The sequence below is a fragment of the Electrophorus electricus genome, chromosome 6 (genome assembly GCF_041902795.1).
Source record: "Electrophorus electricus isolate QZ-2024a chromosome 6, ASM4190279v1, whole genome shotgun sequence".
Taxonomy (NCBI): Eukaryota; Metazoa; Chordata; class Actinopteri; order Gymnotiformes; family Gymnotidae; genus Electrophorus; species Electrophorus electricus.
Window position 1 is genome coordinate 35,286,689 of NC_137502.1, and position 25,499 is coordinate 35,312,187.

At 42.1% G+C, this 25,499-nt stretch overlaps 2 protein-coding genes and 1 long non-coding RNA gene across 8 annotated transcripts in view; 1 reads left to right on the forward strand and 2 right to left on the reverse strand.

Annotated features, from left to right (window-relative positions):
* Positions 1–13,960, reverse strand: LOC145658643 (uncharacterized). Of its 2 annotated transcripts, none has more exons than XM_081716667.1 (3): positions 13,444–13,960; positions 6,471–8,232; positions 1–2,719 (listed from the first exon to the last, which is right to left on the reverse strand). In XM_081716667.1, exon 3 carries the CDS (start codon positions 2,702–2,704, stop codon positions 644–646), a length of 2,061 nt encoding a protein of 686 aa, XP_081572793.1. In that variant the 5' UTR covers positions 2,705–2,719; positions 6,471–8,232; positions 13,444–13,960; the 3' UTR covers positions 1–643. The 2 variants fall into 2 exon arrangements, with proteins under 2 accessions (XP_081572793.1, XP_081572794.1); XM_081716668.1 differs by lacking the exon at positions 13,444–13,960 and adding an exon at positions 13,106–13,437.
* LOC145658645 (uncharacterized) overlaps positions 4,755–25,499 on the forward strand; it is a 25,016-nt gene continuing 4,271 nt past the window's right edge. For 3 of the 5 annotated variants that reach the window (XR_014124327.1, XR_014124323.1, XR_014124325.1), the window contains exons 1-2: positions 9,693–9,945; positions 15,150–15,292. This is a non-coding gene — a long non-coding RNA (uncharacterized LOC145658645). Of the gene's footprint in view, positions 4,888–5,222; positions 5,353–9,692; positions 9,946–15,149; positions 15,293–25,499 lie in introns of those variants that run through there. The other 2 variants (XR_014124326.1, XR_014124324.1) reach the window with 2 other exon arrangements.
* On the reverse strand, positions 17,215–18,971 carry LOC145658644 (uncharacterized). The gene is made up of 3 exons (XM_081716671.1): positions 18,952–18,971; positions 18,375–18,849; positions 17,215–18,253 (listed from the first exon to the last, which is right to left on the reverse strand). The coding sequence occupies exons 2-3, from the start codon at positions 18,592–18,594 to the stop codon at positions 17,739–17,741; spliced, it is 735 nt and encodes a 244-aa protein (XP_081572797.1). The 5' UTR covers positions 18,595–18,849; positions 18,952–18,971; the 3' UTR covers positions 17,215–17,738.

The window sequence follows — 25,499 nt, forward strand, 5'->3', positions numbered from 1 at the left end:
CTCAGCTACTCAAAGTTTATTTGTGTACATGTAGAAACTTAAGATCCTTTTCTTCTTAGCCAGAAAAAGTGTGCTAGTCTAACAACAGGCAGGCAGTCCAAGAACACTGGAGTGTGATCAAAATTAAGAGACAGGAGAATAAGATAATGAAGGGGGAGAGATTAGGTGGTTGGTGGATGATGTCTGGGAGGTCTCAGCTCAGAGTTCATCACCTCCTCATCTCATTATCACCTCCTCATCTCGTTAACACTTCATCACCTCGTTATCACCTCGGTGCTTCTTTCAAAGAGCTACAATGTGCAGAAAACAATCACAAAATAAAACGTAATGCAGAATCAGAAGCAATCGCAAAATAAAACAAACAAGAGGGCCACATGCTTTTCTTGAGCTGCTTTAGTGTGTATTACAACATTGGGAGAGTGAAACCTTCAAATCACCATTGAAAACAAGAATATATTTTATTGTAATATGGGAGAAAGCAGCATAAACAATGAATTAGGAATCAAGTTTTGAAACATGTTAGCTGCAGGCAAAGCATGCTACATCAAATCATTGTGCCTTTGTATGGTTTGGTTTTGATCTGATAGTAATCTGATAGATCTGATAAACTGATAGTAGGTAAATATAATTTTTGCTCCTCTGTTTAGATGTAGTCTTCTGCCTCTGCCTCTTTGAATCCACTTTTGACAGCAGCTTGAATGCTCTTCATCTTTTCGGGGGCAGCAGAGGGGAGAATTGCAAGCAGTTCTTTATCAATCTTCTCCAGTCTTGACTGAGTCTTCCTTTCAAACTCATCCTTGTTCTTTTGAACTAGTTGTAAAATAGCTTTTTGAGCTGCATCGCAGTTGATCTGTAACTGCTGATGTTCCTGTTTAAACTCTGGCTTTTCCTTGTCCATGGCCATAAGTTTTCCCAGTGAGGTGATCCGATCTATGAGGTGATTTCCAGACACCTCAGTGTAAGTTGTTGAGATCATGTTGACCAGACCAGCGATGTTAGTGGCTTGAAAGGCTTGTTTGTAGAGTAGGTCTTTGGAGAACAGCTTTGCATTATATGAAAGTGACTGGGTCTTCTCAGATGTAGAGATAAAGTGTTTAAGAGTGCTGGTCAGGCTGGTTTTCACAATGTTGGAGACCATCTGAAAAAAGTGAACCATCTTCTCCCACTGTTCCTTTACTCTGCCCATGGCATCCATACCCTTCACCAGCATCTTGATGGTGGTGTTAAAGTCTATCTCTTTAACTTCACAGTTCCTCATGGCAATCAGGATTTCAGTCAGTTCCTTTTGGTTCTTCTCCATGTTCTCTACACTCTTCTCATAGATTTCTCTGGTCTTGTCTAGCTGAGCTCTGCTCACCTCTATGCGGAACCGAGCATTCTCTGTAGCTCTCTGTGAAGCAGTTTGTTTTTCAGATTTACTTTCTTCCTTAAACATCATTGGTGGTTTTGGCTCCAGGGCAGGAGAACTTGTAACATCTTTGCTTTTGATGTCAAATATGCGGGCTGATTGAATAAGCTGTTTGATGTCTTCAATCAACTTCTTTGTGTTGGCTTCCTCACATTTCCCATCTGGTGCATATCTTCCCAGTTGGTAGCAGATGTTGATGCCCTGTTTACATATCTTTTGGGCATCCTGCTTTGCTTTGCACTGTGAGAATTTTTCTAAACTCTCATTGATTCTTTTCCATTGATCTGATGAGAAATCTGATTTGGTAGATTTATTCTTCTGATCATACAGGTCCTTCCATAGTATGATGTTCTCCTGCACGAACTGCTGAATCATCTCTGCACATTTCAGGATTTCTGCAGACTTGCTGTAGATGTTTATTTCATTGATTACATCTGCAGTCTTGTCCTGACCTTTTATGCAAGTCAATGTTTCATCTCTTTCTTTTGTAGCATGTTCCATTTTGAAAATCATGAGCGCGGTCATTCCACTCAATGTACCTGTAACACTTTTAGTCACAGCTTCAACAAAATCCATACCCATCATATCCCATCCACTGGGAAGTGAATCCATTGCACTTTTGTGACTCTTGTGTGCTTCATTCAGTTTTTCTTCTATGGCTTTCACTGCTTTCTCAGAGCGTTTAACAGCTTCTTCTGATGATTCTATTCTCAGTTTGTTCTCTTCCAGTTTCTTCTTTATTGCTTCAATGTCATCTCCATAACATTTCTCAGCATTGATGCATGCTTCCAGCAACTCTTGGATAATGTTGATGACATCAGTGAAATACTGTTCTGTTGCAGAAGACAAAACAAGGCACTCATCTGCAACAACACGAATGTTCTTCAGCTGGTCAGGCAGGTGGGCTTGAACAATCTCATCATCACCTTGGAACAGAATCTTCGCAGCATTCTTCATGTAATCTGGGACAGCGAGGGTGTGGAGTCGAATCTGGTCCATGTTCTTATGGGCTTCATTGAATGCCCACCAGCCGGAGTTACACACTTGCATGAGGCAGGCACGAAAGGACTCTGGGTACTTGATGTACTTGTATCCTCCCTTGGGTGAGTTTTTGTTGATGGAGAAATCAGTTTGTGAAGAGATGAAGACAAGCTCTCCCATGATGGCTATGGAGAGTGGTGCAGGAGTCAGGTACTGCTCCCAGTTGGCATAGGGCTGCATGATGAGCTTGGTTTGGTTTCTCATCTGCTCAGCTGTGGTGAGGCTTTGACTGATCTTTGCAATTTGGGAATCCATTGCTTCTTGCTTCTTCTAAAACAAAGGCAAATGAGAACTTTTTAGAATGATACAATCATTTTACATGTAAACAGTCATCACTTCGGTAGTACACTGCTTCAGTTGCACTGTTAACAGTTGACAGTCATCAGTAGGCTACTATAGTGCTTTATTTCCACTGATAAATTAACAAAAGCTGCAGAAAACAATATTTAGAGTATGTATTAATTTAGAATGAATTTGCAATGCTTTTAAAACAGGGCCATTAAAACTGTAACACAAGGAGGCTAAGCAGGATGCTTAACATAATGTTAAACACTGACAACACACAACAGAACAATAGGGGTTATTATACACACGGAAATGAGGAACATAATTACAAACAGGTATGACACATAAGGGGCGTGGCCACACAAATGAACATATACACACACACACACACACACACACACACACAAACACAAACACAAGGGGAGACGTTTGGGAGGAGGGGCCGTATCATGAGAATAATACTGGAATGTTATGTGTGATATCTTGTACAAAAGGGAGCGAAGCGCGAAGACAGTTTGGCAAAAAGGCGTTTATTAACTCAAACACATGAACGAAAGAAACATTAAGTTCAAAATAACAAATTATCATAATGAAGTCTCTTAGCACAGACTGGTGTCTCCGGTATGGAAGTACATACAAGCACTGAAGGCATGTTATTGTGGGCCTACAGAGTAAGGAGGTTAAGGGACAGATGGGCACAGTTTGGTAAAGTAACAAGGTGACTGAGACTGGTGGAGGGGTTGTGAGTGTGACCGATGAGGGTGCAAGGATGTGGACATGTTCCGCTAGCTGGACGCCGGCCCAATCATGACATTCTGACCTATATTATACAGTATTGTAGAGTCGCTTTCATTGACAAACCTTTGTTGACACTTATATTGTTAAAATCTACCAAAAGGGAAGTTGATTCTACATGTGGAAATCATTTAGCGATGCTAAAGTGTTAGATTTTTTTTCTAGCTAGCTAGCTTTTCTAGCTAGCTAATTAGCTAGTTTTCTAGCTAGCTAATGTGGAGAAACATGGAGAAATAACTTAATCTGGACAATTAGCTAGCTAAATAAATTACCTAACTAATGTTAGCATAGAAGGTAATGTTACAATGTTTATAGGTAATGTTTATAGCTAACTAGCCATATTCGTGTTTGTCAACGGTTAAACCAGCTAGTGCTAGCAAGCTCTTAGCTTAGCTGAGGCTACATCTCTTGATTGGCAGTGGACATGTTTTGGTATTATGGGGAAATTCTGGGATTTTTGACTGTCGTATTGTCTGTAGACCCCATTAATCATATTGGGATTTTAAAATCAATTTATGACAAAATGGTACAGTAGAATATGTCCAAACTTGCACTGGTGATGGTCAAGGGCTACCATTCTTGGGGAGTAGTGGAACTGTTTTGGCATTATGGGAACATTTTGAGAAACAGCTAACCAACATCAGTCTATATGATATGAATATATTAATTTGCCCAAAGGTAGTTTAACTAATATAGATTTATGAATATATAGTACCGTAGAAGCTGGTCATAATTGCACTGATGAGAGCCAAGGGCTCCTACTTTTGTGGTATCGCTAATAGCCTGGGGTAGTGTTAGCTCAGTGGTTAAGGTACTTGACTTGTAATTGGCTGGTTCAATCGCCACCGCTGCCAAGTTGCCATTGTTGGGGCACCTGAGAAAGTCCCTTAACCTTCAATTGCTCAGATTGTAGTCGGTCATAATTGTAAGTTGCTTTTGATAAAAGCGTCAGATAAATGTAAATTGTTTTGGCATTATGGGAATGTTTCCAAACTTACTCTACTGATTCCAACTCTCATTTGCTAGACGAAATGATTTGGCATTATGGTAAATGTCTGAGAAAAATATCCGAATGCAGTCTATACAAAATGAGTGCAATACTTCGCCTAAGGGTAGTTCCACTTTAACACGGTGTCACCCCCGCAGACCTGAGCGTTCCCCGTTTCCTGGGCAACCTAGTCACGTCCGGGTTTTCGGCAGTTTCCATGGTTCCGTGTCTCCTCCCCTTTGTCTCCGGCTGATCCGAGTTTGTCCCTAATTGTAGTCTTATTTAATTAAACTTTGTTTCTACGTCTCTCGCTGCTCGGTCATTGTGTTTCTGGTTAGTTCTCGGTCGTCCTGGCTCATGTGCGGGTTTGGTAAGATCCCGTTTGTCTTCGCTCGTATGTATTTAGTATATTCCCGTTTGATCTCGCCCCTCATTCTTATGTGCTTTCTCTTCGCGCTCCCCGTCTAGTGGTCCTTGTTTAGTTCTCTACTGTTCGCTAGTCTGTAATACTGTCTCTGTGTGTTTTAGTCTACGTTGTGTGTTCCGTGAGTATTCGTCAACCTTAGTCTCGCCCTAACCCTATTAGTCTGTTATTGTTTTGTTAGCCTGTTCTATTCTGTATGGTTTCCCTGGTTAGTCTGTCTGTTAACCTTAGCATTAATTTCTTCTATCCGGTTTGTCTGTTTCATATTGTGCCGTCCTTAGTGCGTTATAACATGCAAGCCACCGGCACTTCGCAAGTGTGTTCGCTCGTCACCTGCACCGCGTTACACACGGTTTCTTGAAGCAATGGAATGGTGAAATCTGTCCAGACTTACTCTGCTGATAACCCAGGGTAACCACATTCTCTGAATTAAATGAATGTCGACATTACAAATACAAGGACTTCAATATAGATTTGTTAAACTGGTACAGTAGAATCTTTTCAAACTTGATCCGGTGATAGCCAAGGGCCACCACTCAAATGGCAGTGGAATGTTTCAGCCGAGTGTAGGTCAGAGTTCCTCCTGCAACATTTCACTAGTGATGACCCCTGTTAGCTGGCAGTCTAGCTCTATAATAAGCTTCTGAGAAACATTAGAAAAAACATTTCGCACAACACTTATTAATGCTTGTTTAAATATTACCAGTTGTATTTCATGTAAAAGGCGAAGTTAAACTAGTTCAATCAAGTAAGCTCTATTTTATACGTAAAAGTGCATATCCACACCATAGCTCTTCCAAAAACTACTTTGTTTGCTTAGGGAACGTGCGTATGCGCGTTCGAATTTAAAGCTCCGTTGACGTCCGTGAATCTCTAAATCTTAGAGCAGAAATCTCTGGTTTAGTTACTGGATTTTTTTGTTGTTGTTGCCTGTGATTGAGAGATGAACGTTAGCGAGCTAACCAGGTTTACTGAATTTGAGTTTAAACTTGAATGAGTGGAAAATTTAAATTGAGGATTACGTTGCCATTTTGCGTATTGGTTTCATTTTGGTACTGGTATGCTTCCGTATACGTTGTGTATCTCCAAATCAAACAGAGCAGCGGCAAATATAACGTCTTCTGGTAACAGGCAGTGATTAAAAAATGTATTTTTTTAAAAAGGTTAACTTTAAAATATATTTATTTTAATGTGTCTTAAATTAATTTAACACTAGTTCGGAAGTCAATATACATCTTTATAATAATTTGACCTATAGCAATTAAGGCGCAAGCTTCACTACACGCATGAATCATGCCATACTGCATAGCCCCTATGTGGCGGCAATTCATATAATACAACCACCCTAAAGTAATCGTCAGACACTTCATGTCTGCAGTAGCACGCTTTGGGGGGGGGGGGGGTGCTTCTATACTGTTGTTCAATCGACGGTTTGCACGATGGTTCGTCTTTTTGGGATATTAAAATGGCTATATCTTTACACGAGCTGAGGGAAAATGCATGCAGCAAGCAATGATGGATTCACCTACCTTGACAATTGAAGTGAGGTGTACGAGTCGGAGGTTGTCTTGGCTCGGAGTGGAACTACATTAGGATGTATCGGAGCTTTAAATGTACGGAGCAGTAGCGTCCATCCCCCAAAGTCTCGGTGGATAAAGTGTAGGGGTGGGACACTTCAATGTCATTTCCCCTTACGATATGCATTTGTTTTACAAGAATGGGGAGCAGTCAGTTTCTTTCTCCAAACTGTGTGGGCATTGCTAGAACATCAGAACAATTATTCCTAGTATAATGTGATAGTTTGGTTTCTGAGGAGAATGCTCTGTTACAGTAGAAAGGGAGCAAAACAACGCCTTTTCAGCATTACACTCACTTGAGGTCAAGGCACAGTATAAAGCAGAGCAGAGCAAAAGAGGATCCTACCTCTCCATTACAGACTGTGTGTGTGTGTAACTGAGATGCCCTCAGGCTGAGACAAATAAGATTTGCTTTTGCTTTACCCATTGGTGTGTCTCATCTTTATAGGATTGGAGATTTCCACCACAGTGTACTTACAATATTTAACAATCTTATTCTTTAGGAGTGAGTACTGTGGTGGAAATTCAGCAAACAAGGAGTCAGATGTGGATAAGAAGATTTTATTGAGTTTAGTTTCAAAAAATGAGCGTGCCTATTTGCTTCGCTCCCCTTTGGGTGATTTCCCTCCCCTTATATAATAGCCGTAGCGTTCGAGAGAACGAGGGAGGGTTTGCTTCTGCTGAGACCAGATAACTCCTTGGAAGGAGTGTATTTCTTCAAGGACGTTCTCTAGGGAACGTCCTGTTCTTCTAATCTTATGCTAAGCTTTCTCACGCTTTACAATGATGGAGAAAGAAACACAACAATATTTCCTTCACACTTCCCCCCCCTTTGATTCTTTGTCAATCATCAACATCATCTAGACTTTAATTTTCAATGAATAGTGCCTGGAGGTCATTAAATTCCTCAGAATCCTCATCCACCCCCTTTGGCAGTTCTTGCAACAGTTGATACTGTACACGAGTAAGATTAGTCACCCAGGTGACACAACAATTCATAATACATGGCAGGAAACACATAACCATCAATACGACGATGAGCACAGGAAAAAGCACCGTCACTGTCCAGTGTCCCCACGTAGTTTGAAAATAGACACTGGCGGGGTTAGGAGTACTGGTGTGCAACATCCTGACCACTGGAACTCATAGTTCTTTCCACTTTTCTTCCAATTACCCGCCCAGCCGGGTATTTTCATCGAGCTTATGATTTCTCTAGATAAATTATAGAGCTGTCCTGTTAGCCTATCTAGTTCACATGTAGTCTTATTGGTCATCTGGGTCGCCATGTCGTTTGTGATGGGTATGGGCGTCCATGGCACCTGAAAGGGGTGACGCACTAGGCAAGACTGGTTTGGCTTGGCAGTGGTTGCCGTCACCAATGCCATTGCACAAGCGATATTGCCTTTGCATCTTTCCTCTGGCAGGAGTTGTCGTCCCGCGATCGGGGCGAGAGTAGTGAGTAGGATAGTGACAAACAGAGAATTCATCATGAGTCCTCAGGTCGTTCTGGCGCCTTCTTGCAATGAGTGTGGTGTATCCACGTTGCTCGTCCGTCGGTTTTGACGGCGGTGTTGGTCGTCAGCAGCACTTGGAATGGTCCTCTCCACCTGGGCTGGTTCCACCGCTTCCTTCTGAAGTCCTTTATCAGCACCCAATCACCTGGTTGGTGGGTGTGGAGTGGAGTATCCGTCACCTCGGGAAGAACTGCCTTCACCTGCTTAGACACATGGGAGAGAGATTTGTGCAGAGACACACAGTACTGCAAAAGTGATTCATTGATCAGGTTAGTATCCCAGTCCGGCGGACCCACCCCCGTGTTGGGAGGCCGTCCAAACACTATCTCAAAAGCTGATAACCCTGTTCGTGCCCGTGGTCTGGTTCGACATTGCCACAGGACGAGGGGAAGGCATTTTACCCAATTCATGCCTGTTTCCTGCGTTACTTTAGCTAGACCTCCTTTAATGGTGCCGTTTGTCCGTTCTACTGCCCCTGCACTAGCAGGGTGGTAACTGCAGTGTTTTCTCATATCTACCCCTAGGTATTTAGTCAAAGCTTTTAGTCCTTCGTGTACGAAGGGTGTCCCATTGTCACTGGACACTCGTTGTGGTAACCCCCACCGGGGAATAATTTCTCTCAATAGCGCTTTTGCTACTGCCTCTCTATCTTGTTTTCCCGTTGGGAAGGCCTCCACCCACTTACTAAACATGCGCGCACACACACAAGCATGTATCTCTTTCCTTCAGCTGGTGTCAGTTCTACGAAATCTATTTGCCAATGTTGAAAAGGCTCACTAGGCGGCGGGTGTCCGGCGGGTGCGTGTTTGGTATGATTGTCTCCGTGTGGTGTGTTTTGTGCACATACCAAGCATCGGGAACAAAATTTACTGGTGTGTGTGTTTATTCCTGGTGCATACCAATATTTTGTTATACTTTCCACTATCCCCCCTTTGCTCATGTGACTCCTCCCATGAGCAATCTCAATTAGTCCTTTCATGTAAGCCGTGGGGAGACAGGGTTTGTTTATCTCTGGGTGTACCCATATCCCGCCTATGTTTGCACCCCCCTTTTTTCCATTTCACATAATCTTGTGGAGTAGCTTGTTTTTGGATATCTTTGGTTGTTATCCTGGTTCCATTATCTATTTGTGCCACTTGTGTATGGACTGGTTGTGTGGCTGTGAGTTGAGCTACTTTGTCTGCATAAGCGTTTCCTCTCGACACAGGGTCCCCTGCTTTTGTGTGTGCTGCACATTTTATGATGGCCACTTTCTTTGGTAGTTGGATTGCTTCCAACAGTTCTGCTACTAGGCAATGGTTCTTTATCTTTGCTCCTGAGCTCATTACGATGTCTCCAAATAGCCCCAAAGTCATGTGCCACTCCCCACGCGTACCGGGAATCGGTCCAGACGTTCACGGTCTTATCTTGTGCTAGTTTACACGCCTGTATGAGTGCAGCAAGTTCAGCTGCCTGCGCTGAGTAATTAGATGGGAGTGATTCTGCTTTCACCACTTCTGTGTGTGACACAACAGCATATGCTGCTCGATTAGTGCCTTGAGAGTCACGTTTAGCTGAACCGTCCACAAACAATTCCAGGTCCGCATTAAATATTGGTTCCTCCTTTAAATCTATTCTGGGAGATGTTGCAATTTCTAACACCTGTTGGCAGTCATGGGGCTCTCCCTCCTCCCCTGTAGGCAATAGAGTGGAGGGGTTTAGAGTTGTGCATCGTTTCACAGTAACATTTGGCATGTCTAGTAAGGCAGTGTGGTATCTAAGCCATCGCTGAGTGGACAAATGTGCCACCTTTTGATCTTGCAGTATTCTTGACACTGCATGAGGCACATATAGGGTAAGCTTGGCGTAGCCTACTATGTCTCTGGAAGCCACTAGTGCCTTCTCGGCGGCTGCCACAGCTCTTACACATAAAGGTAGGCCTGCTGCGACTGTATCTAATTTTCCTGAGAAGTAGGCCACCGGCCTTTGTTTGTTTGTCCCCATGTTTCTGTGTCAATACACTTGTCATATATTGCCCTTTAACGTCTACTGTCTGTTCAAATGATTTGTTTGGGTCTGGAATGCCCAACGCTGGCATGACTTGTAACATCTGTTTCAGTGTTGTGAAGGCCGCCTCAGCTTCCGGCGTCCATTCCGGCTGTGAGGAATTTGACCCTTTGGTCGGTATTATATCTGAGTGGTCCCTCATGTTCTGCATAGGATGGTATGAATGTCCTACAATAGGAACACATTCCTAAAAAGGACAACAGTTGTTTTTTCGTCATGGGCTTTGGTATAGTCAAAATGGCATTCACTCGGTCTTTAGTCAGCATGCGCGTTTGTTCAGTGATGTCATGTCCTAAAAAATGCACTTGCTGCTTACAAAACTGTAATTTGGATTTGGATGCCTTGTGGCCTTCCCCTGCTAAATGATGTAGCAGTGCCACCGTGGCTTGTTTACACGCTTCTCGTGTTCTTCCACAAATCAAAAGATCATCAACGTATTGCAGCAAGGCTGTTCCTTCAGGGAGTTCTAAAGCCTCTAGGCTTCGATGTAAGGCGGCATTGTAAATAGTTGGTGATTCACAATACCCCTGACACAATCTCGTGAATGTATATGGCTTTCCTTCAAAAGTAAAAGCAAACCAAAATTGGCTATCCTTGTGCACAGGTACGCTAAAGAAAGCGTTGGCCAAATCAACTACACTGAACCACTTGCTATCTGGTGGGATCTGAGAGAGAATGGTGTGCGGGTTTGGAACTTCTGGGGCTCTAGGGTGTACTGCCGCGTTGACAGCCTGCAAATCCTGCACAAATCTCCATTCATCTCTCCCTGGCTTCTTAACTGGGAAAATTGGAGTACGTACTGGTGAGTCTGGGCATGGTACGATAACTCCTGCTTGTTTTAATGATTGGAACACAGGCCTGATGCCCTCCACTGCCTCTAGTTTTAGAGGGTATTGGTGCTGGCGTGGTCTGTAATCAGATTTTGGGGTGATGTGGACAGGCTCACATCCTTTTATTAAGCCCACATCATTTTTTCCCTGTGCCCATAACCCTGCAGGAACTGTTTTCAATTCCTCCTCCTCTTCCTCTGAGAGGGTAACAGAGGCTGCCATAATTACTATATTAGGACTTACAAGCTCAACCCCCCTTTTACAATTTAGCCTATACGGGGTTGGCATTTTCCACACATCTATGCTTGGGCTGTACATGACTTTACACTGGGGTCCTTTTATCCAATCAGTTGTGCTCAACATGCGTTTTGTCCAAAACCCTACTCTCTGCCAGTCTGGGTCAACATGTGCGCTAGCCAGCGACACATGAGGTGCTGCATGTGAGATTGAATATAAAGATTTCTGTTTATCTGAGAGCTGCACCACTCCCGCAGCCCACTCGCAGTCCCACGCTATAGCTGTGATAATCAGACTGTCACTGCCCCCTAAGTCAAATTTTTGTTCAAAATCAACATCAGATCCCTCATGGACCTTCATTGTACAGTGAATAGAATCACTTTGTTTAACTGTCAGCTCACCAGGTAGCGTGTTAGTAACTTCAGTCATAAAATGTGTTAGTACTTCCCCAGCAGTGCACTGCAATTCATACACGTACAAAGGGACTCCTGCCTCTAGCTGGACTCCCTGTGTAGGTGTTTCCCACATAACAAATAACCCCTCTGGGTTGCTGCTAATTGTGCACCCAAGTTTACACATTAAATCTCTAGCTAACAAATTAATTGGACAGGTTTCTGACACCAAAAAGCTGTGTTTGAATTGGCTGCTTCCTAAACTACATTGGAGAGGCTCGGACATCCTTTCATCAATGGGATGACCCCCTACTCCGATTACTGTTATCCCATATCCTGTTCTCATTTTACATTCTATTAAACCTTCTTTTAACACTGAGTGGGTGGCACCACTGTCAACCAAAAACCTAACATTTTTTCCCTCTACTTTCACAGTTACTTCGGGGAGGCCTCTTGGCCCTTTACTAATCTGCTGCAATAGTTGGTAATTTAAATTTGTTACTTCCCTTTTGCCGTCTTCACTCAGTGGTCCGCTGCTGTCCTGCCTCTCCACCGCCCGTCACTCGTGGATTGTGGGATTCTGATCTGTGCCCCCGTCATATGAGTTATCCTCCTCCGGACAGTTTCTGGCAAAATGTCCAAGCTTTCCACAGTTGTAGCATTCCTGTTCTTTCATCCAATCAATTTTCCCTCCTTTTCCTCTTTCTCTGCCTCTTCCGCATCATCAACAACCGTCTCAGTTCAGCCTGTGTTGGTCTGCAGGACTGCACGAATGCCATCAGTTCTTGTCCGAAGCGTCGTCCGCCGATGTCACCTGGCTTGCTCAGGCCGTCGGCCGCTTTCATGATGTCGTCTGTAGTCCAGTGACGGTGGACCATAATCACTCCCTCAGGTCCTGACACTTCCACCATCGGGAACTGTGGGGCATAGCCTCTGTCAGGCCCTGCGGATGGCTTTATAGTGGCGTGACTTCGAGTGTGATGAGCCACTGGTGAGGTTGTCTCCAGTTGCCGTCTTGGTTCGTCATATGGAGACGGCTTTGATGTTAGCGATGAAGTCCCTGGTTCGGGATAAGGAGGTGGGTTTCCTGATGCTTGTGGTTGTTGAATCAGCTGGGGGGCTCTCGGCGGGGCGGCATCGAGGTCAGGATCAGCTAAGGAAACACACTGAGACACTTCATTATTACATTTCTTTTGCCCTTCCTGTTTCTTCTGCCTTTTCTCAGCTTCTTCTAACCACATTTTTGCCTTTTCTAGCATATCCTCACTGTTTTTGTCAAAAATATTTCCGTGCTTTCTTATCAGCTTCTCTAGGTTTGACCTCGACTCTCTTAATTTTAACAGGTATGCAACACTCAGCGTCCCTGAGGTATTAAACCCATAATGTTTAATCCAAAACAGGACATGTTTGTTTACATGTTCCCCATAATCTTTACTCATTTGAAAGAATAGGCTACTGGAGAACTTGTCCTTACCGAACTCATACTCCTTACTATTGCCCGCACCCATTCTTTTTTTTTTTTTTTTTTACTTTTGGATTCAGGCAACAAACGAACAAAGGAAACTTACCTACTCTCTACAATTTTCCTATTTTTTATCTTATCCACACCGTCTACCCCCGATATGGATTAGTTCCGCTCCAGCAAATCGTGCTAGTATACTGAGTCCACTCCTTTCCCTGCGGGGTGTTCTGTCGGCCCGGGCCTATTTCTTACACTAGTACGTCTACTCAGTGTGCCTATTCTCTTAGGCTGGCGGAGTCCCAGACTCCGGAGTCCTCTAGACCCTATTTTTAAGCCCTAGTATCTCATATACTATGCTACTTTACAGACCCACCCCAGGGTAGACTCAGGCGGATCACTACGTCACTTTCTTCTAGGATTGAATTACTGAACTTCACCACTTACTTTATGTTCGTTAGATCAGGCGGAGCACACCACCGGAGTCAAGCGGGACGTCACTCCCTGGTTAGGTACTTTCCCGTATTCTTGTGGGTTTCCCTCTTTCTCCAGCTCAGTTCTCTCTCTGAGGAGCGTCCTCGAAGTTTAGTCACCGCTGCCCCGCATGGTGCCTCTCGCTGATCCTGCCGACTACGCCAAATTCTGTGGTGGAAATTCAGCAAACAAGGAGTCAGATGTGGATAAGAAGATTTTATTGAGTTATTAGTTTCAAAAAATGAGCGTGCCTATTTGCTTCGCTCCCCTTTGGGTGATTTCCCTCCCCTTATATAATAGCCGTAGCGTTCGAGAGAACGAGGGAGGGTTTGCTTCTGCTGAGACCAGATATCTCCTTGGAAGGAGTGCATTTCTTCAAGGATGTTCTCTAGGGAACGTCCTGTTCTTCTAATCTTATGCTAAGCTTTCTCACGCTTTACAATGATGGAGAAAGAAACACAACAATATTTCCTTCACAGTACCATGTTGAAATGTGTAGTTTCTGTGCAGTTCTTTATTTATTAATAATGTTTATTCAAGCTGAGGGAATTTTGGCTTTTCTTTCATTCATTAGCTTGCTTTTACTTGGCAGATGCAGGCTCCTCACAAACCAAAAAAAGATGTGTCATTTGCCAGGCACTCAGTATGTGTATGTATATATATATATATATATATATATATATATATATATATATATATATATATATATATATATATATATATTTATATATATATATATTTATATATATATATATATATATATATTTATATATATATATATATATATATATATATATTTATATTTATATTTATATATATATATATATATATTTATATATATATATATATATATTTATATATATATATATTTATATATATATATATATATATATATATATTTATATATTTATATATATATATATATATATATATATATATACACACACTGAATGGTACCAGAAAATGCCATCTGAAAATCTCAGGACAGTCTCACAGAGTTCAAAATATGCTTAATGCAAACAGAGGTCACACTATATGCCTGCAGAAGCAATTGTGTTCTGAAAATTGTCTTTTTTATTTTGTATACATATTTCCTGTACTTTGTTTGAGACTTCTGTTGAGACTGAGAAATAATCATAAATGCTAAAACACATCTCGTGGTGGCCTGTACATTGTGTCGACTTGGTGCTAATGGAGCCCTGGTGTTCACGCCTTGCACTTGGTGCTGACGGAGCCCTGGTGTTCACTCCTTGCACTTGGTGCTGACGGAGCCCTGGTGTTCACTCCTTGCACTCTAACACGTAAAACGCTTCACAAATGGTGAAGTGTGATGGCACTGAGAGGCCTTCAGGAGTGTGTCCATGGTTACGAAACCCGCACTGCTGTGAGGGGGTGGCGTAAGGCCCAGTGTGACCCTGCTGAGGGGTAGAAGTGTGACTGGCCTGCAGGGCAGATGTGTGAGTGACACATGGAAAGTGTGAAACAACTGAATGTGAGGAGAGTGTGGTGGAGAACTTTTTATAAGTGAGCACTTTTCAGCTAGGTATACCTCTGACGTGGGATTTTATCTGGTTTGTTTGGTTGTGTTTTTCTCCTTGGGGTTTGCTGCTAGGGTTTTCACTTTAAGGGCTGTTTTTTGTCATGGACACAACTGCACTTGTTCGTTTGCTTGTGCACAGGCCGTAGGCACATCTTCTGAAACCCCGGGCCAGGCAGAACACCACCACATACTCTGACCTTCATCATTCAAATGTGGAACAGTCTTACGTGCCAGTCAAGTAAGGTGAAAGGTCAAGGTGGTCTCAGTTGTTTCCTCATCCAGGTGGGTTCTGTGTGCTGGAAACTCTGTGTGAGTTGACTTTAAAGGCTGTTGCTTCAGTGAGGCCCTTCAGTACTGAGTGAAATAACACCAGCAATTTGTTGCTATCTCTCACATTCCTCGCAATGTAACCATGGCAGTGTGCAGCTTTGAGCATGCTTTAAACATGTCTGTTTGTGTCTTGGGTCATAGTTATGGGCACCGTGGAGATCAGAAACATTGTTTTCTTGTATAAATTAGATCTACTTTATATAGAAACTCATGCAAACTATATGCAAACTCATACACTTTGCATTCTGTCTGATTCCTCAAACAGCTTTTTACACACACTGAAGCCCCTTCACACAACTCTTTTTGTGGCCTGGAGACTTTTGTGTCAATATGAAACCCACATTCTCGTTTCCATGACGGTGACCTTTACAAGAATGCATTCACACACACACACACACACAAGCAAAAAGAAGAGTGCCCTATGCTCACAGCAGTAGAAAGATGAATTTGTGTTTTGTGAGTAAGACTTGTGGGAGACTGTGAAATGTTCCTCACCTTTTAAGCAGTAAGTAGCTCTGCCCTTTAGTTACACATACCCTGCTGTACAGTCAGATATACCTCACAAACAATGCAGTTACTGCAGCAGTCCCTCTCTGGGGGTGCATGCATGTGTGTTTTTTATAAGCCTGGTTGAGAGTGAACATGTGTATGTCCTGCATCTCTGAAACGGGATGTGGTCCTCGTCTATTTTTTTTTTTTTTTTCACCCTAGACCAGATCTGTGTTCTGCTGCGAGCTTAGCATTGGTCCAGGCAGCCAATTGTACCATTCCAACGATTCAAGACTGCCGGAGAAGGCACTGAACCTCCATAACCCTGTAGCGAGCGGTTTAGGGGCGGGGTTTCACCTGCAAGGCTGCTCCCTGTTGACGCTTTGCTTCTACCTCTAAAAATATGAACAACTAAAGTAACGTTAACCACCATCTAGTGCATGGTGGTTTCATGACAATGAAACCCCACGATCAATTCAGGAGGAAAGAGGCTGTGTACTCTCTCTCTCTAGTATCAGAGAGACAACAGACTCAACACAGAGATAAAAGAATGGACAGAAGTGAAGGGAGAGGCTGGCAGCACAAGAGGAGAGGAAGAGACAGAGTGAGTTAAACAGCGAGAGAGATGAGGGGGTCGTAGTCATATAAGGGTCATTTGGAAGGAGATATATACCCAGCTGAATGTTGTCTGTGTGCATCACCCTTACACACACACACGTGGGTGAGTTCAGTAGATAGACCTGCTGTAAGCCTGGTAGGACATCTGAGGGGGAAAGAATGAAGTCGTGCATTAATTGTGATGCTTTTCAGCACTAGTGATGTCAGTCAGTACAAGAGCCAGAAGGAATGATCGTACTTTCGAGAAGAATGTTTTCACCATGACTGCATGAGCTTAGGTGTGTGTGTGCGCACAGTAATCTCCTATGCTCAGGAATTTTCTCCACCGTTGTCAGGTTTACAGTTTCGTGCCGTTGAACTCCCGCTATACTGGTTTCACTACCGCTATACTGTTTAGCTCTGCTTTAAAATACCTGTGTAATTACTGCTGAAAACTCTTTTACACACACGGGTGTAAATACATACATGGGTGAACCGTATAACAAGGTTCAGGTGTGTGCTATCAAGGGGGTGTAGCAAAAGACAAGGGGCAGTCTTGACAAACAGTCAACAATGACGACTCCACATGCATGTGGCAGGCCGTACCACATGATAAGGGGGAAGGGGAGCATTCCGTTACATACACATGTGCAGTGCAGCCAAACGTGCACTTTGGAAAAGCTTTCAAAATCATTGAAGCCGTGAGCTGCTTCAGCTTGCATTGGGAGCTAGTAGACGTGGTGTTGGCAAATTCAGTTGGCTGTTTAATCAGAAAATGACACATTAAGTTTTCTTTTTGATAAAGGTTTATTAACTGTAAAATGCATGAAATTTTAAAAAACGTGCAGAAGGTATATAAATTATAGTAACACACCAAGATAAGAGGTTCCTGCCACTAGCTAACAACTCATAAAACAAGTTTATAAAGTAAGCAAGAATATTAGTTATAAGTGTGAAAGAAGGATGAAGCTATTCTGTATAAGGTGGCTTTTGTGTGTGTGTCTTAGAAAGAGCTGCTGTTTGTTCAAAATGGGCATCAAGTCACAAAGGATACAAAGTGATGGAGGGTAGATTGCTAGTTATTTAGAGTGATGGATATTTTATTTTGAAATCGTTATATATTTTTAAACTGTGTTAAAGAAAGTTCATAAAACATTTCAATAATTGCAGAATGAAAATGGCATTATTGATAAAAGCATATTATTCTTCATCAAGAAAACTGAACAGCACCCTAAAACCAAGAAATATGAACATTTGAACAAATAGCCAAGGAAAGGAAGAAATAAAGAAATAAAAGAAGGATTATAAGAATTTAATGCACCAGAAATGGGTATTCAGAACTGCTGTTTGAGGTACATAATGCTGACAGTCTTTGGTGAGTCTCTCTCATGGTATTGATGAGTTGTGGAACGCCTTCAGTACACAGGAGCTCATTCTCGGTGATTTGTCCTGCTGCCTCCATCACTTCCTCCATCACCTTCATCACTGGTTCCTGGAGGATAAATCTGCGAGTGTGACACTCAGCCACTCTGGTCTTCCCACTCAGAACACTCAGGAGGTGGACGGCTCTTCTCACTTTCCTCTGGAACTCAGCCACACCTTCTCTCTGTTCCTTCACCAGTTGCATCTCTTCATGGATCTGCTTCACGTTATCATGCGTCTGACTGATGTTGAGCTTCAGCTGTTGAATCTTGGAATCATAGTCAGAAACTTTACTTTTGTACTTTTCTACTTCAGACTCAGACTTGTTCAACTCTTCTTTAGCCACTCTGATACCATCTGAAGCTTGAGACATTTCTACTGCACCAACAGATGCCATGACAGCCCCTGCACAGACGGAGGGTGAATTAAATATTTGACCTTATGGTCACATGTAAAGTGTAAGCTTCTAAAAAAAATCTTAACTACATGCTATGTAGTTTACTTAATAATAACTGTAATTTCTCACCAGCAATCCATCCAACAACTGGAATTATTAACAGTCCTGCGCCCACTCCTGTTACTATCTCAGCATCACGTCTCCTCTTTTCCTGAATACGGAGAGTTTCTTCAGCTAAATCCAGATTGTGTCTAGACTGATCCAAAGCATTTTGAGAGTCATTCAGTAACTTTACATTAGTTTTCTGCTCTATTTCCAAGTTACCTAAGGTGCTTTCTGTATTTCTCATCTCCACTTCAAGTTTTCCCTCAAGTACTGTAACTCTCTCAAGGTGTTCATCCAGACTCTTCAGTCCTGTACTGGCTGCCTGTTCTGATTCCTCCAGACTTTGCTGGGTCTGCACTATCTGCTGTCTGATGGAGCTGTAGTTGGAGCACTGTCCACTAATGGGATCTACATCTGCATCTATGAGGAATTCGTAGACTCTGGTGAGAGAGCAGATGCCATCCTTCAGAGGAATGATAACAGCCTTGACTGACTGATCCTATGGAGAAGCAGTCATACCAAAATATATTAATAGATCACATTTCCTCTTTAAATATTACTTCCGTGTAAAGTTCAATGGGTTCTTAGGTATCCTGCTTACCCAGATGAGATGTGGCTCACATTATGCTGATATAAAAAGAAACATTACGTTTATTATTAAAGCAGAGGGAGCTTTGGCTTTTTCATTCGATTGCTTTTATTCGGCAGATGCAGGCTCCTCACAAAGCAAAAAAAAGATGCGTCATAATCTGCCAGGCACTCAGTCGTGAGTGCACACACACACACACACACACACACACACACACACACACACCGCATCCTACGCCGCAGTGCCTTTTTCTCGCTATGGAGAATAGTCACCCTAAACTCGCACGTGCGTCTCGCTCCCTCACTGCCCTCGTCACAGCGGAGGAGGTCGAATAAAATACGGAAAAGGTGCCCGGTTCAAAAATACCAATTTGTATTAGACAAGATTTTACACAGCACATGCTGGAGCTCACTGATACCCACGCGACGACTCGCACATAGCATGCAACAACAAATAATTTCAACATGAATTAATTTCGCAAAGTGAGTTAATTTAATCTCACCGCACTTGCTCGGGTGAACGGTCTTCGTTTAAGTCGCCAGACACGCATGTTTACATGAGCGAAGCACTTCTGACGTCCTTTTATCATTTTAAGTCCTTTTATTTAAGCGATTGTAGGGCGGGGTTGGGTGGGAGGGTGCGTGCGCTCGCGACAACACTTTCAGTTTTTGGTTTAAACGCAGTTAGAGATGCGCATCTAATGTGTCGCTGAACAGTCTCGACTGATGAGGCCAGACTGACGAAGCTTTTCTTTACTTGTTTTTAACGCACATCTGATTAGTTTCTCCAATACTTACACAATGTAAGGGGCAGTGGTTGCTCAGTGGTTATGGTACTTGACTTGTAATCAGGAGTTATGTGGAGTTACTCCTTACCGTCACCACAATCGGCAAGAAAAAAGAAAAAGCAAAGAAAACACACCAATATCAACATTTCTCCCTCAGAGGCGTCAGTTGTAAATTAATTGACTGAACACTGAAATTAGCAATTTGAAACAATAAATGGTCAACACAGTAAAAGCAAAACTGAACCAGAGCTTGGCTATGTCTAGCTTAGCATTTGGGTGTTCACAAGTGTTATCATTTGTTGGACCCAAACATTGGTGCACATTGGAAGGATGCCGAATTATTTGTACAGGAAACACATAGCTGGTTGGTCCAGTGCTCACAAGTCCAAGACAGTATGGTTATTGTGTACTCATTGGTGTGTTGCGTTGCAGGCTGAAACATATAACAATGTGATGTTAGCGTTACTTGAGCAGTTCCAAAGAACTCTTCCTGAACAAATTACAACATATGTCAGTGAATGTAATGTGAGCATCTGAGGCAGCATAAAAAGCATAAGGCTAGGAATGTTTGCTAACAAACATGGCCAAATGGGAGATTTTTGCCCTCGCTTTGTTAAAGGACTCACCGGTTCACTGGCTGGGATGATTAATGAATGTCTGCTGGGAAATTCAGATCCAGATTGGCTCTAATTATTGTTTGGGAAGGGGCCATTGGAATGTCAACTGCTCCCATTTTGAAAGCAAAAGGGAATAATAAAAGAACAAAATGAAATCACTACAATAAAAATGCAACAATGAGTTATTAGTTAGAACTTCTCACTTTTATCTTTTTCACAGTGTTGTGAAGAACGCAGTCGAGGCTGTTATCATTCCTCTGAAGGATGGAATCTGCTCTCTCACCAGAGTCTTTGAGTTCCTCATAGTTGGAGATGTAGATCCCATTAGTGGGCAGTGCTCCAACTACAGCTCCATCAGACAGCAGATGGTGCAGACACAGCATAGTCTGGAGGAGTCTGAACAGGCAGCCAGTACAGGGCTGAAGAGTCTGGATAAAAACCTTGAGAGACATACAGTAGGTGAGGGAAAACTTGAACTGGAGATGAGGCATACTGAACATACCTTAGAAGACATGAGAATGGAGCAGAGGTATAATGGAAAATTACTGACAAATTCTAAAGACAATTTGAAGCAGATCACATCAGCTTTAAAATCAATAAATGCAACACCTCAAAGACAAGAAAAGAAGTACTATAGAGCTAAAATTAAAAGACGCATTGGGCTGGGAGTGACACTAATACCAGTTGTTGGATGGATTGCTGTTGAGAATTACATTACTTAAATGGTTTAATATGTAGCATGGACAAACTATTATAAAAGCTAAAGACCTTATTGGTGAGGTGAGATCCCTACCTTTTGATTCTATCATAGCAATCAATGGAACAGTGGAAACGTCTCAGGTTTCAGATGCTATCAGGGAAAGTGAAGAGGAGGTGAGAAAGGCTGAGTGTAAAATAGAAAAGTATAAAAATAAAGTTTCTGACTATGAGTCCAAGATTTTCCAGTTAGAAACATCAGACAGAAACATAATGAGGTGAGGCACATCCATAAAGAAATCCAGCAGGTGAGGGACAACAGAGAAGTTGTGGCTAAGTTCCAGATGAAAGCGAGAAGAGCCGTCCACCTCCTGAGTGATCTGAGTGGGAAGACCAGAGTAGCTGTGTGTCACACTTGCAGATTCATCCTCCAGGAACCAGTGATGAAGGTGATGGAGGAAGTGATGAAGGCAGTAGAATAAACCAGCTCCTCTCTACTAAAGGCATACCACAACTCATCCATAACATGACGGAGAAGAACCAAACACTGGAAGCCCTGTGCACCACTCAAAATTGTCTCTCAAAAGTTCTAATCAGGGGCTTCAGATGATTGAAATTCTTATGCTGTTATTTTTTCTTGTTTTTATATCCTTGCCCAGGATTTCTGCTAAAGTGTTGTTTGCCCTGTTTTTCATTTCTATGTTAAAGCAATTCAGTAAAGTTAAGTTTTCATTCTGCAATTAATAAAATCTTGTCACATTTTTATTAATTTAATATAAGCACAGATCAAGTAATATGACCTAATTAATAAAATCAATAAACTGGCAAAAAATAAATAAATAACCAACAGTCTCATAGTAAAAACATCCATCACTCTAAATAACCAGCTGTATATTCTCAGTAGCTGCTTGAGGGCCATTCTGCTTAAATAGCAGCTGCCTTTCAGTGATTCACACAAAAACTACTCGAGTGCTAATAGCTCCCCACTTGAATCATGAGTCTGCTAATATTGAGCTACAATGTGTGAGTGAGCTGTTTACACTCCTACAGTAAATGCTCACACATACTTATTCCAGAAGTTCATCAGAAGCAAAGCTTCAGGCCTTGGGTATTGCTGCATTAGAGGTCTCTGTCAGACCCCATTGCTGTAGAAGTGAGGCCGGGGCTACTTATTTTTCAATGAACACACTCAATATTGTCTCTATTTCACGAAACATTGTTTGGCTATCACAATGGACAGGTGCTATCATGAGGGTCTGGGAGCAGTTCAAACTGGGACGCAGAAATGGAAAGTGAAAGTGAAACCAGAAATGGACAAGCCCCCTTTTCAGTGCCTGGAGGGTTCACAGGGCTGGGCCAATCACAACTGTTTAAATGTTTGGGATGTAAGGGTGGGAAGAGTAGGGAGTTGGGACGAGAGCTGTAAGCCTCACGTGTCATTTCATTCTAGGATTTTATCTAAAGTGGACCAAAGTGGAGGCGAAATAAACATGAGACCATGAGGGACTGGCTGCATGGGAACTACAATGGCACAGTAGAGAACCATGACAGTAATTAGAGTTTGTAATCTGAATCAGCAATTTCTGTATCAGATAAATCCTGTAGAAATCTACATTGACATCCAGTGAGAACCAGACATTCTTTAAGAACATGTTTATTCATTTTATTGTTACACAAGCAATAAGTGTTTGTAATTATGTTTATTTATAATTATGGAATTTACGGCATTATTCAAGTTAACTAATGGTTTAATGAAATTACTTTCTTCGCAAATTTCATTCATTTTGATAACTTTTTTTTTTTTACTTGCCTATTTATACAATATTTGAGTAAATTATCAAATCTAATTCCAAGATGGGGCCCCTATCATGGAAAACTGACTTTTCCTTGCTTTATTGAAATAAAGAATTTTGAAGAAAGATGTACACATTGTTAAAATTTCAAAACACACCATTCACACCCCCAATCCAGACAGCCCATATATAGAATTTAAAATGCAAAATCAGCCCATTTTGAAATCAACATTTCTCTGATGTTACAAGAACAAACTAATTTATATATATATGCACCTATTCAGCTTACTGCAGTTTAGCCCCACCCACTTACATTTCAGTTCTCAGCCATGTTTAGGCTGTGAGAGCTTTTTGCATGAGGCACAATACTCTTAATATTTCCTGTTAATATTTTTCATGGACCAATGACTGATTTATTGTCATCTAGATAAAGACATTTGTAATAAAGACTGGCCCATCTCCACAGACCTACACCTTTTAGCATTTTTGGCAACAAATTGTAGAAGGCTTAAATAATAATAAAACCGTGCACATCGAACAAGTTTTCACACACTCCCTTTGTGATAGATAATGATCTAACATTCAGTTCTGAGCCTTTTTCTTCAGCAAAACCCACCAAAAGATCCCCATGGAACCTTTCTCTTTGCACTCTCCCCTTTATCTTCAACATCAGACTAATGAATCTGGTCAGATGTTGCTACCATAGTACTTGGTGCGTTACTTAAAGCAACACATTTCAATGCCCAAACACTTGTGATTCAGCCAAAATAAGAAAGAAGTATAACAAACATTACAGCTCATTACCATCTCGCTCTGGGAGTTTTGCTGCTGTCACACTCAGTGTAAATATCAAAATGGGCAGTTTGAGCCCCACTGTTTTCATTATCCCCACTTCTGATGTGTTTAGGATATTTTAATAAGTTAAATTTTTATACCGCCTTTCACAGACTCCAGGTCGCTTTAAAATAAAGATGGAGAGAGAGAAAAAAAAAAGAACTGACAAATTCAACACATTAATGAATAACTATGAAGAGAAAGATATTATGAGAAATTTTGAGAAAAGAGATACGTTTTAAGTTATGATTTAAAAGAGGGAAGTGGAGAGCAGAGAGAGAGAGATTGAGGTAAAATGTTCCATAATTTTGGGGCCATGACATTAAAGATCTGCCTCCTACAGGGGCAAATGTAAACTTGAGGATGGAAAGGAGACCTTCATTTATGGAGGACATTTAAGGAGGACCCACGTTTATGGGTATATGAGTGTTGGAGTTCAGCTAGGTAGGGAGGTGCAACACCATGCAGAGCTTTGAATGTAGGTGCTACCTGTTCAAGTAGATCGGAGATGGAATTATTATATATAGAGAGAATATCATCAGGAGAGGAGACTTTTGAAATAGACATCAGAGGAGCAGAGCAGAGATGAGCAGAGAAAGTGAGAGGATCAATAGCTTTAATATTACAGAAAGAGATGAGAGGTTTTGTACATGGCCGAGTAACTGAGTTGCTAGCAGTGGCTTCAATAAATTTATGATCAGAGATACCAACTAGCGATCCAGTAACAGAAGTAATATCTAAACCAGAGGAGCAGATTAGATCTATTGTGTGACCATGAGAGTGGGTAGCAAAATCAACATGTTGAGTCAGAGAAAAATAGTCCACATAGATATTAAAGTCCCCTAGCACACCCATGAACACATAGAACTGGCCAGAGTGAGAAGTTCACTGATTTCTGACAGAAAGTCTGATGGTGTTTTGGGTGGTCGGTAGATTAATAAAAACAGTGCTGGTAAGGAGACAATTAGTTTCAGCACCAGATATTCAAATGCAGATACCTCATGAAAGGTACAGACAGGCACATTGAGTGTTAATATAGACAGCAGCCAGACCACCAGTCTTCCCTGGGTTCTGGGCTTAGCCAAATCGTTATAGCCACTGGGTGTTAGTAGATTAAGATATAGGAAGTCCCCAGGTTTATGCCAAGTCTTAGTAAGAAAAGATAAGTCAAATTAGTTTTGAACAATGAGATTGTGGCATATGGAAGCTTTATTTGTGAGGGAGCGACAGTTGAGCAATGCAAAGTTTAGTGGATTAGTCCTAGAGTTTTCCCAAGGGGCTGGGAAACGGAGCGAGGAAGAGGGTGAAGAACCTCAAAGTTAATTCTCCGGGTGCCTTTGTCCAGATAACAAGAATAGCAGAGTCAAATGAGTGGTACGTAGAGAACTGGTAAGCAATGTCAAGTGACTGGCATGGTATGTAGATAGAAGACTCCAGATCATAACTGGAACAGAGGCTGTGGAGTTGTGATGGTGTGTACCAGAACACCATAGCCCAGTACTGACAGGCAGGAAGGCCAGCCACAAGCACTCAAAAGCAAAAAATGGTAAAAAGATGCTGCATACAACCAGAAAAGATCATGGCAGATCTTTATTGGCAGAGAACCAGTCCGCATCGGTAGAAAAAAGCTCTCGGACCTTCTTACCATGCTACATTAGCCATCCAGCTATACCAACCAACAACTAGCCTACGAACAGCAAGGACACACATATCAACCAAATACCTGGCAGCCAGCAACTTTATACAGCGGTTAAAAACTCAACCAGTAAACAAGCAGACAAAGTGAAGGTTAGTAAGGAGCTCGCAGCAGGAAGGCAGGTACGGTCAAGACAC